Source organism: Phascolarctos cinereus, unplaced genomic scaffold (assembly GCF_003287225.1).
Source record: "Phascolarctos cinereus isolate Bilbo 61053 unplaced genomic scaffold, phaCin_HiC Scaffold_2;HRSCAF=192, whole genome shotgun sequence".
Lineage (NCBI taxonomy): Eukaryota > Metazoa > Chordata > Mammalia > Diprotodontia > Phascolarctidae > Phascolarctos > Phascolarctos cinereus.
In genome coordinates this window covers 120,183,411-120,196,127 of record NW_027555625.1, presented here as the reverse complement: position 1 = coordinate 120,196,127, position 12,717 = coordinate 120,183,411, and the positions used below count along the sequence as shown (strand labels likewise).

The following is a 12,717-nucleotide window of genomic DNA, read 5'->3' as shown; positions in this document are numbered from 1 at the left end:
GACTTCTCTTTCGCTGTGGAAGGGGCAAAGAGGGATAAAATTTTTGGTATTTAGTTCTCTTCCTTCCATACCCTACCCCCCTCCCCTTGCCAAAGAGAGATATGTCTCCCTAAGTCAGGATGCACAAACCATTTCTAGACTTATGTGCCACTTCCTCACGATCACATAATCAGAGAAAATCAAAACTGGAAGAGGTCTTAAAATACAGAATGTTAGGAGCAGGAGGTACTATTGGCTAATCTCAGGGAAAATGGGACACTTCTGGGCATGAAGGCAGAGGGGCACAGATGATGGCTTTTCCCGTGATTGGGAGAAGCCCCTAAAGGACTCTTGCCACATAGTCACAGGCGAGGTGGGGGACCAATTGTACCACTGCTTCAAAGGATGGGGAGGGAAACTACCCTGAATGGATGGTGAGTGGGGCTTGTGGTGAGCATGGGAGAAGGGGAGAGTCAAGGTGAAGCTTTGGGGTTTGATGTTGATGTGGTACCTAGTGCTGGAACTCAGGACTCATCGTCTTAGGTCACTCTTGTGAAGTGTTCATGGGCATATGAGTTGGTCCAGGTCACAGCTTATGTTGCATAGAATGTTAGAGTTGAGAGGAAGATTTGTCCTATAGTCCAACCTGTTAACATCCAAAAATGGGGTACTGCACAAATTAAAATGAGTAGAACAGGCAGGTCAGAGCCACAGTGTCAGCTGAATTTCCTCCTCTTTTCCTGTCAATAGAGACCAGTGCTTGGTTGTGGACATTAAGTTTTTGCAACACAGCCCTCTTGTTTCCCAGATGGAGAAAATGAAGAAATATTCTTGACCCCAGAACAGATCATTAGGAGCAAGGGCTGAAAGGTGCCAAGAGGCAAACTGAGGCTTGATATGTGCCAGTCACTGTGCTAGGCACACTGGGGATATGAAGATAAAAACGAGACAGTCTCTGCTTTTGAGGAGCCATTAGAAGTGTTTCTAAACGGAATGGGCTGCCTCGGGAAGTAGTGGGGTCTCCCTCCTAGGAGGTCTTCAAACTAAGATTGGATGACCACTTGTCAGGTATGTTGCAGAAGAAATGGCACATATGGGTTGGACAAGATAGTCACTAGAGTTTCTTTTAATGCTGAAATTCTGTGATTTTTGTGAAGCCCAAAGGGGTTAAGTGATTTGTCCAAGGATCACAACAGCTAGTTGAGAGACTGGGATGAGTCTAGAACCAAAGTCTCTTGATTTCCAGAAGTCAGTGTTTTTTTCCTTTTCCATCTTATAGGCTGGTATTGTTTACAAAATTAGTGGGGGTGGGGGTCCGGTAATGAAGACACAGTGAATGAATGTGCATATGTGAGGTGTGTTATTAATTTGTTGCGTCCTTATTCCTCTGCAGATGCTACAAATTCATTTGCGACATTTCCTTGAAGTAATGTCTTGGGAACAGTACAGTCCCACATTGGCTTTCATCCTTTCCCCTTTTCCTCCTAAATCCTTTCACAAATCCAAATTCCCTCACTGAGTACCTTGAAAATGAAGCTTTTGGAAAACAACATGGAAATGGGTATCTATCCGTACATTACCCCAACATCCCCTCAGAGTTTCCTTTACCTGGAGCATCAGGTACTGGGAGAGGGATGAAAGGATCAGACACGTTCAGAAGAGGAGGGCTAGCATCCAGACCAAGCACATCTTTCGTTTTTTCAGCTGGAGGGTTGGGTAGTGAGCAAAGATAAAGAGAGAAAAAGAAAGAGAAAAGCAGAAAACATCAAGAAGCTATATAAGATTTTCCTGCCCAGGGAATTAATTTATCCAGCAGCCAACAAGGCTTCATGTGGTCTAAGCTAGAGCAGTAGTGGCAGAGGGAAGGGAAGGGAAGGATGGAGGGAGGGAAAAACAGAGAGGAAGGAAGGATAAAACAGAAAGTCTGTTCAGATTTAAATCCGTCCTACTGCAGTAGCCCTTCAGTATTTACAACTGGATTGTAGAATATTTCTGTATGCAAGACATCTCGGTCACCCAGTGATATTGGCAGAATATTTACATGAGTCCTTGAGTTCCACCTCTTCCAGGAGGACTATTAACCCACACAGATATCTCCCCCTTCTTGGAACTCCCACAGATTTACTGTCTGGATCATGTGTTTTGGTACTTAACTGTATCCTTATTTCTACATTTCACGGATGCCTGATTTCAGGCCTGGGCACTTCCTTTATTGATGTGATCACACCTCTTTATCTAATCATATCATGTTTCCTATGATTATCTGCTTCCCAGTGAGGAGTGTCTCCCCAGAAAGACTTAATTCCTTGAAGTCATGTCTGATCATGACTGATCACATCATACTTGTTGACTGAACTGAGCTAGGGACAATAATTTCTCTCAAACCAGTGAGATATCCCGGGCATATTGTTTACAATCATATTAAAATATGACAGACAACCAACAAGCGTTTATGAAGCACCTGCTATGTTCCAGACACTGTACTAAGTGCTGGGGATACAAAGGAAGCAACTCTAAACAAGTAAGATGCGTACAAAATAATTTGGAAATAACCAAGAGAGGGAAGGTACTAGCATAAGAGAGAATTATAAAGGATTCTGATAGTGGGATCTTAGTTGAGACTTGAAGGAGACCAGGAGATAGAGATAAAGGGGAGAGAATTCAAGGCATGGGGGACAGTCAATGAAAATGCTTGGAATAAGGAGATAGAGTGAGACCAGTGTCCAGAGGTGGTGTGTATGTGTGTTCGATTTGTGAGACAAACATATAAATTCATAGAATTTTGGGGGGTAGAGAAAAACAATGTGATATAGTACAAAGGACATTGGCACTGAAGTCAGACGTCCTCTGTTCAAATCTTGCCTTTGGTGCTAATTACCTGTGTGGTATTTAGCACTTAACTCCCTGGGACTCTATCTGTTTAGACAGCCTGTGAGGCCCTCTGCTTGTATATAAATGAAGTCTTAAAGGGATTACATACCTTATACCAGTGGTATCAGACTCAAATAGAAACATGAGCCATTAATCTCTGTATGAGGATCCTGATGGGTCGCATATTGATTTAGTTTTGAAATGTAATATCATCTATGTTTTATTATGTTTTTATTTTGTTAACTATTTCCCAATTATATTTTAATCTGGTTTGGGCCCCTGCACTTGGGAAGTGTCACAAGCCACACGTGTTTGACACTTCTGCCTTAATCCATGATCTAGTCATGGTGGTGCCTTAAGGCACCTTAACCATCCAGTCACACGGGTTCCATACATTTGGGATCCATACACTTGTTTTTTTAAAAATATTTTTATCTTTGTATATCTATATAAATGATTTCCTTGGTAATCCTATATATTTTATTCTATGAATTGACAAACATTATTCTGAGCAGTCCATGGACTGCCAAGACCCTCTTCCATGTCTACAGATGTGAAATGATCCAGAAGTAGTTACTCACCTAAGGTCACCCAGGTTATTTGTCACAGTATGAGAAGTAGAACCTAGACTCTCAGGCTGCTTGAACACTGCATTTTTTGTTTTCATAGCAACATAGATTCAGAGCTGGAAGAGACTCTAGAGGTCTTCTAAGCCAACTTCCTCATTTTATAGACCACAACTGGAGCCTTAAGAAGTCAGATGACTTATTCAAGGTCACATAGGGAGCTATGTGGCAAAGCATAACAGCTGAACCCAGATCTTCTGATTCTAAACCCAGGACTTTTCCCTCCTATACCACAGTGTCTCCCCTGCCATTAGCATCTCTCTGTGTCTTTACTGGAAAAGGATAAACCTTTTATTAATTTTGAAATGAAATTAGGGAGCTGAGTTGTCTAAGAGGCAGGATTAATTTTAGTCACCATCCCCAGCCTGCCTAAAACCTGAGAATCCACAACTACATCTCCTTTGCAATTTGCACCAGAAAAGGGTGTTTGAAAGAACACCTTCCCCAAAGATTGGGTTTCTTCCCTTCTTTGGCAGATAATCTAGAGCTCAGTAAAGGTCTGTGCCCATGCCATTTTAACAGCCTCATTTCTCATATGTGAAGGCAATCGAGCATCTTCCTTGGTCAAAGGATGAAGGTGTGACAATCCAGAATTATGATGTGACAAAGAAAAAAAGGCAGAAAAATAAGGAATGCCCCAAAGAAAGATCACAGGTAAACCAGTGTAAAAATGAAAGCCTTTCAAGATGTCTGAAGCTTAGTTATGTAATTTTCTGTTGCATCTTTGTTGCATAACTAAGCTATATTAATTGGTGATGCCTATATTTTCTGGAAAGCAGCTGTTATGTATTAGTTATCATGGTATCTCCTACATCTAGCAACAGAGCCTTTCACATGATAATTTCTTAAAAAATATTTGTTGAATTCGCCATCTATCTGCCTGGAGATAGATGCCCTGCCTCAGTAGGTAGTAGGTTTCACTTTACTGGAAGTCTATAAGAATAATAATGATGGCTAACATTTCTACAGCATTTACCATGTGCTAGGTACTGTGTTAAAGACTTTAAAATATTATCTCATTTGATCCCTGGGGGGAAGGTGCTATTATTTTCCCTATTTTACAGATAGCATAGGCTTCTCTACTTAGGGGTCCGGTTGAAGAGGGGATTCTAGTTCAGGTATGGGATGGACTAGAAGGCCCTATGAGGTCCCTTCTAACTCTGATATAGGATTCTGTGTGTGTGTGTGTGTGTGTATCTTAATAGATATTTAGATATTAAAAGGTTGGAATTAAATTTAAAAAGAAAAAAAACCACCTGGGATAGATTCTGGGTTCAACCATTTAATGACTCCATAGCAGATTGTTTTGAAATCTTGGATTTTTGGTGTTTCTGTAATGGTCAAATACAAGAAATGAGGGCCTGAAGATGCACTAAATGAAGAGAAAAAAAGAACTGAGTTGACCTTTCTCCTGCTCTTCTGAAGTCAGTCTTTGAAATCTGTATTCTGAGATGTTTCTTGGGTAAGAAAAGGAGAGCCATAGGACCAATACTTTCTACGCCCCTCAAATAACATGTTGGCCTCTGATAAAGCCAAGAGTTTTTGGCCAATGTACAGCTCTAGAGATTCTGGGGTTTCTTCAGAATTTCATGCACAGCCCTTGAAGCAAGTGCAGAGAAATAAAAAATTTCAAAAATATAAAAATAAAATAAGACTTCAAAAATCATATCTAAATGAACACATGGATAATCATTTCTACTCAGCAGAATTAAATGAATGAGAAATTTGGAGGGAAAAAATATGACTGTGGCCTTTTGTCAATAACTAGAAAAATCTTGTTGCTTAGCCTTGGTTAGGTTTGACTTCTCATATTTTAGGTTTGTGAAACATATTTTGCTACCTTTTTTTCCTGGCAGAAAAAAAAATCAATGAATGGGATCCCATGAAAGCATGTCATCTCAAAGGCAGAACTGTCTTTTGTCCCTTTATATCTCCCCACATCCCACCCCAAGTACCCCTGTACCTAGTAGTCAGGCATCAAAAAATATTTGTTGATGATACCATGAGATGCCTCTACTCATTTTCTCTTAGAACAGTTCTCCCCTCTTAGTTTTTATTTTAATTAGTACTCTTTGAACCAGTTTGCTCTTCAATTTAATTCAATCTGATTCAGCTCAAGTCAACACTTAAGTGCCTACTTAATGAGCAAGGCAGCATATTAAGCATCAGAGATACAAAACCAAAATTGTTCTCAAAGAACTTATGTTCTACTGGAGAACAACAACGTATATACAGAAATGTAAATACAAGAGCTCTACCAAGTTACAAAGATAAATTTAAAGAGGGAGAGAATACTAACTGGCAAGGGGGAGGAGAATCAAGAAAGGCTTCATGTAGGAGATGGCATCTAAACTGAGTCTTTTGTTTTTTGTGAGTTAATCAGGGTTAAGTCACTTGTCCAGGGTCACACAGCTAGTGTCAAGTGTGTAAAGCCAGATTTGAACTCAGGTCCTCCTGACTCCAAGGCTGGAGCTCTATCCACTGTGCCACCCAGCTGCCCCTAAACCAAGTCTTAAAAGAAGCCTGGGGATTTAAAGAGGTGGCAGTGAGGAAAGAATATACAGAAGTAAAGGCATAGACTGTGGAAGCAGGAAATGTAATAGTGCTAGGAGACCAATTTTACTCTTTCATTTTTAAATAAAGTGAGTTGCAAGCGCACCTAAGGCTGGAGTGAAGTAAAGAGTCAATATACAAGTACCTTAGTATACTAAGAAAAAAAGGTATTTATTCTAAATTCCATTAGTGTTAAGAAGCTTAAGCTTCTAGTCTTTAAATTGCCTTTAATTCTCTTTGAATTTTGAAGAAGACATTTATTTAGTGAAAATATCTATCTGCCCATTTTCGAAGTTATCAGCCAGCTCAAACACCCTAATCCTGTTCTAAGCCTGCTCTAGAACAGAAGCGTCCCCAACATTTTTTTATGGCAAAAAGCTACTATGCTTGTCAGCTGAAGCACTAGGATTGACTGGCAGGAGTTTGGGAGAAAGGAAGGGAGGATATTCCATAAAAGGGAAAGAAGTGTGTGTGGGGGGGATCATAGCTAGAAGATACCCCTACTCACTCACTCTTCCCCACACTTCACCTCCATTTCAAGCAGAAAGTGGGTAGGGAGGATATCAGCTGGTGACTGACCAGATGAGGACACAGTCTCTAAGAAGCAAAGTCTGAGAACAAGCGCAGGAAGCTAGATTCAATGCATAGATTCTAGACATGAAGGAGTAGAGTCTAACACTCAGGGTTCTTAAATTCATTCCAGAGACATTAAGAGAAAGCAAGTGATCAACTCAATACGGTGAACCTTCCTTAGGGAGGAAAAATTCCTTTTGTCAACATGTTAGACATTTTGTGCCAACAAAGACCAAAAATATCTGTTTACGTCTCAGCCCAGGACAGAGAAAGTATATGCATTGGAAGAGAACACCTGTTTGTATTGTTGCGTCACCTTGTTCCTTTAAATAGCAACACATTCACCCATATGCCCTATTTATGTTTCTAGTATATCCTTAGGGAAAACAAAAAAGGCTGGGTCTCCCCATCTTGCTGAGGCTAGAAGTTCAGGGACTACTGACTTACCGATTCCCATTACTGATCCACATGGGAGCTTCGATTTGCTTTGTTTGGTTTGGTTTGCTTCTTTTTAGGAAACTTGATGGTTCCCAAACTCCTGAGGGCTCACCATATTAATTCGTTCAGACACTCAATCAGCTAAGAATTCCATAGACCGAGAGAGCCACCAGCCTCAGCCTCCCTGGTCACTGGAATTACAGGCTTGTGCCACCATACCCAGCCATCTAGTCCTTTGAAACATTCACCCATCAATCCACGTATGCAACACATTCACTCAACGAATCTACCTCTTTACTACTTACTTACAAGTTCTCTAGTGATTCCTGACCACCTCTTTTCCACCATATATAGCTTGTGTTCAGAAACATGTCACCATAAAGGCAGAGGGCTTGCTGGCAAGCAACGTATATGATATCAAAGATGGGATTACTTTTTCTTTAAGCATTAATCATCCTTACCAGTTCCAGTAGAAAAGGAGGAGGAGCCAAAAGCATCTGCTTGAGTAGTGACTGGCCCTGGGTGAAAGCCTGGGATCAAACTCTCTGCTGAACCACCAAGTTTTTCAGGTTTGCCTAGAGTAGTAAAACATACAACTCTTAATGGGAATGTGGCTCTGAGTATGTATACACATCCAACCTTCTAGATCTGCGGGGCCAGAATCATGTTTCTGTTTGATTCTCTGATGTTGCAATAACACCTCACTCATCTGGCAACCTCAAGTTTGAGGACTACAGCTCAGAAGTCAGAAGCAAGGGGCAAAAAAGTCTCTGAACAGGCAAAATAATACATATACCCTATTTATGTTTCTATCAAAGTCCATGTAGCAAAAGTCAGGTAACTTGAATTTCAGTTTCAATTGCTAAGCCTGTTTCCTCGTCCATAAATGAGTACAATATTTGTTCTATCTAACTCACAGCACTGTTAAGACATACATGGATACATAGCAATCACTTTAAGAGACACATACACACAAGTTACTGTTGTTATTTGTACACTGGAAAAAGCACCAGGTTCTCATCCAGAGCGTATTTTCTATTTTACATGAAGAACTCTTGAATTCGCAGCCCGTTTTATACTGCTGTTGTTGTTTAGTAATTTTAGTTATGTCTGATTCTTTGTGACCATATTTGGGGTTTTATTGGCAAAGATACCTGAGTGGTTTGCTATTTCCTTCTTCAGCACATTGTACAGATGAGAAACTGAGGCAAGCAGGGTTAAATGACTTGCCTAGGGTCTCACGGTAACTGTCTGAGACTGGATTTGAACTTAAGAAGATGAGTCTTTCTGATTCCAAGCCTAGTGCTTTATCTACTGCACCACCTAGCTGTCCCCACCGTGTACTAGAAACAATAAATGAGAATGGATAGGAGGACATAGAAGATTGACAAAGTCCAACTCTTATGCCTCATTTGGGCAAGGAGATGACATTAGGCTCTTGAAGGTTATTCCCAAGGAACAGAGTCTGAAACATTCTACCAAACTAGAAATGCACTAAGTATAGACCCAATCATAGACTCTTTGGTATTTAAGCACCAACTTGGTGAAGGAAGAAGAGGCTCACTGTCCATAGCAACCTAGGCAATTCACTAGGCAATGACTTCCTTGGCCATGGCAACCCACAAGAAAATATACAAAAGGGACTTCAGTCCTATGGGACCCCCTTTTATATCTGAGGTGATATGGTAGAGCAGTGAGAAAAGGAAGTGGAGGATAGATACACAATTTTTAGAATATCTGTCAATCTCAACTAAACTGTTGGTACTCTTATGTGCATAGTTTTTGTCCATCTACTAGTGAGCTGGTATACCTTTAGAAAAAGTGGACCATATGAACATTGTGTTCTATAAGTGAAACTGTAAGACATGTGATACAATGATGACCCATAGGGTCTCCTTGGAGGGACAAATAGAGGAGTTGGTTTCACTAGATGCCCAAAGGCAACAAGAAACATAATTTCATGGGACACTTGATCATCTTGCATCAATGTTCTTATGATAAGCATGAGCAAAAAGACCACCACAAAGATAACTATGGCCCTTTATATGACCACTTGTTGTAGCAGACTGTTAGAGGAAAGTGTACTGCGAACTTCACGAGATCCTCCGAAACAAGACAACCTACACCTCAGTACTCAGTGACTTTAGTGAAAAGGTGGGCATAGGGTAAGAAGATGAAAAATATATTGGGAAACTGAGTTGAGAATTATGAAATGAAAGAAGCCAAAGATTTGTAGGCTACTTGGAAGCCTTACAGCAGTACATACTTTACTCAAGAAAAGAGACAAAAGGTGTTTTACATGGCAAACATCAGCAAACAATATCATACATGTGCACATGCACAAACACACATACATGCACATGTGTGTATGCACACACACACACACACACACAATGAACTGATGGCAAACAAATGGTTACTGATATAGACTCCTCAGAATTACATAATTAAAAAGCTAGAAAGGACATCAGAGGCCCTCTAGTGCAACTCATATCTAGACAAGAATCCTCTACAACATTCCCAAGAAGTGGCTATCCAGCTTTTCCCGGAAGCTCTCCAGTGAGAGGGAACCTGTCACCTCCAGAGGCAGCAGGTAAATCTACTGCATAGCTTCAGTTGTTAGGATGTTTTTCTTTAAATCAATCCTAAATCTGTCTCTCTGTCATTTCTACCCTTCTAAAAGAAACAATTATAGATGTTATTATTGCTCACCCTTTAATATAAAAAAATGGCAACTGAGAAGACATCATAAACTACCCATCCATATACCTATCTTCTCTTGTCTGTACTCTCATGAGTATGACCTAACTATTTGAGGGCATTCTTGATGAAAATTTGAGATGGAAATAAAAAGTCTTTTACAAATGATTTTCTATGTAGAGCAGATATTCAGTCCCACCATTGAATTAAAACTGTGAAGACAAGTTCCTGCATGGTTATTTATTATAAAAAGCATTTCTTAGGATAAAGAGATCATAGAACTAAAGCTGGAGGTGACCTCTAATTTCTTCATTTTACAGATAAAGAAACTGAGGCCAAAAGAGGTTAAGTAACTTGTCCAAGTCCACAGAGACACTAAGCGCCAAAAAAGGGATTTGAACCCAGATCCAGATCACGTAGATATTAAGTATGTAAGCTTCAGAGGTGAAATGTGACTTGGTAGCAAGACATAAAGGTTCTCCACCAATGTGTCTCCCACAATATGTTAAAAACCATATAAAATTCCTCGATATCTTCAATCATAGAGAACTTCATTCAAAGTTTCTCTAATTATCAGTATTGTCAGGGGTTAAAGGGAGAAGATTGTGTGCTTGTCAAACATGTCAGCCCCTGCCATGGGAGACTGGTTCCTGTACTTATTTAAAAGGAATAAAGGATTTCCAAAAGATGATGACATTTTAGACTATCAAAAGACATCAGGCCAGTAATGTACATAGAACAAAAGTAAATGGATGAAGAATGTCCATTGTCTGTACGATGACATTCAGTCGGGCTATAAATCCATTGAATATATGTACTGATGGAATCTGTGTTAAGCAATGTACATGGACAAAGAATTAAGTAATAAAATCAAAGAAGAGGAAAAGACAGGCTGGCTTGCAATGAGAAATTATATAGCGTTTTCAACGATTATAAGCTCCTCATTGACATTTGAATTTTTTTTTTAACATCAGTCTTTTCCTGATGGTCTATATAGCTACAGATAGAAAAATAGCACAATCTCCTGAAGAATCTAAATTGCAGGTCACACTAGGAGTAAAGGAGAGATGATGGCACAGTGGGTGGGTCTAAATAGGTTATGGCATGTCTAGTCAAGTCAACAAGCATTTATTAAGCACTTATTGTATTTAAGGCATGGTGCTGAGAATACAAAGAAAAGCAAAAACAGGATCCCTGTCCTCAAGGACCTTTCATTCTTTTTTTTTTCTTTCAGTGCATTCTCAGCCCATGATGCTTTGTTGCTAAAAACCAAAAACAAACCCCAAAAGTTTTATACATAGTTGCAAAGTTTCCAACTTAGGTTTTAAAAAACAGTTCCTCTTTACACCATCAAAAGAATAAAATCCCTCCTTCAAACCCCCAAAGATGCATAGATATAACAGCAAGCTACCTTTTCCACTTTTCAGGTATGAAATTCTAACAATGAGAAATTCTAACAATATTACCTTGTAAAATATAATAACTTCAATGGAGTAGAGAGATTACAGTGCTGCATGTGTATACAGTAAGTAAACAATCTTTCCTGCACTGAAGACAATCAACATAAGAGGACATGAAGTGAGCTCTTCAGTATTGGGTCTTTCTAATCTAATTCCAAATTATTTATTTTACATAGAAGAGTCGAACAATTTAAAAGCAGCTTCAGGAATAGCAGTTACTTAGGATGGAAGATTACCATGCACTGCTCCAGTTTCTTTTTATTTATTCTGGATATTTCTCCCCACCAATGGAAAAAAAACAATACAACCCAACATCTCAACAATGGTGCAGTACACATACATCTTTGTTTTCCAGGACCTCTCATTCCAAAGAGCAGATGACATGTAAATAACTATGTTTATATAAGACGTACACAGAGTATATAGAAAAAGGTAAGCTCAAAGAGAAAGGAACTATCAATTGAAGGCAACCAAGAAAGGTCTACTAAAGAAGATGGGATTTGAACTGAGCATTTAATGAAGCAAGGAAAACTAAGAGGTGGAAGTGAGGAGGAAGAGCATTGCAGGCATGGGGGACAGCCAATGCAAAAGTATGGAGATGGGAGCAAGAGTGTCATGTTCAAAGAACGACAAGTAGGCCAGTAAAGCAAAACTGGAGTATCCAATGCAATCCAAATAAACATTAATTGAGTGCCTACTACTACCAGGCACCAGGCTAAGCACTAGGAATACAAAAAAAGATAGTCCCCACCCTCAAGGAATTTATAATCTAATTGGGGTGTGTGGGGGGGAAGAATACACAAAAGGAAGCAAGAAAGGTAAGGGGAGTGGGAGGATAGGGAGGAGATAGAAATGGGACACCAGAAGGTAACTTGTTCTGTGGAGTTGAAATCAGACAGAAAGCAGAAACAGTGGAACGAGCCCAAAAGTTCATCTTCTGCCCTCTATAAAGGAAGGCGTTGGGAGGAGTTTGGTACTCCATACTCCATACTTCCAATCAGAGGCATGAGGAGGCTGAGGGAAGTGGTGTCAATCAAAGCTTGAGTAGGCAGAACGGTGATGAGATTAGAGCTCATCCTGGGAGGGGCAGATGCAAAGAGGAATGTGTGAAAGGCAGAATATGTGGAAGGTAGAAAGACTGAAAAGGTAAGAAGAGGCCAGGTTATGAAAGTTTTAAATGCCAAACAGAGCTGAGTTTATGTCTGACCCTGAAGGTACCAGGAAGCCACCGAATTTACTAGGAAAATCACTGTCAATTGAGTTGAGGATGGATTAGCGCCAGTCGTTCAACAAATATCAAGTTCTTACTATCTGCCAGGCACAGCACCAAGCCCTAGGGCTTATTATTGTTGTTCAGTCCTTTTTCAGTCCTGTCTGATTCTTTATGACCTCAATTTCGTGTTTTCTTGGCAAAGATACTGGAGTAGTTTGCCATTTTCTTTTCCAGCTCATTTTACAGATGAAGAAACTGAGGCAAACAGTATTAAGTGACTTGCCCAAAGTATCTGAGACTAGCT

General features: G+C 39.9%; 1 protein-coding gene across 14 annotated transcripts in view; it reads right to left on the bottom strand.

Annotated features, from left to right (window-relative positions):
• AAK1 (AP2 associated kinase 1) overlaps positions 1-12,717 on the bottom strand; it is a 254,149-nt gene that overhangs the window by 39,247 nt on the left and 202,185 nt on the right. For 9 of the 14 annotated variants that reach the window (XM_020985375.2, XM_020985378.2, XM_020985376.2 and 6 more), the window contains 2 exons: positions 7,502-7,615; positions 1,588-1,683 (listed from right to left, as the gene is read on the bottom strand). The exons of 1 other annotated variant lie outside the window; for it this stretch is intronic. In XM_020985375.2, coding sequence (XP_020841034.1) covers positions 1,588-1,683; positions 7,502-7,615 — 210 coding nt within the window. The remainder of the gene's footprint in view (positions 1-1,587; positions 1,684-7,501; positions 7,616-12,717) is intronic. 4 more of the 14 variants (XM_020985377.2, XM_020985379.2, XM_020985385.2 and 1 more) reach the window with 1 other exon arrangement.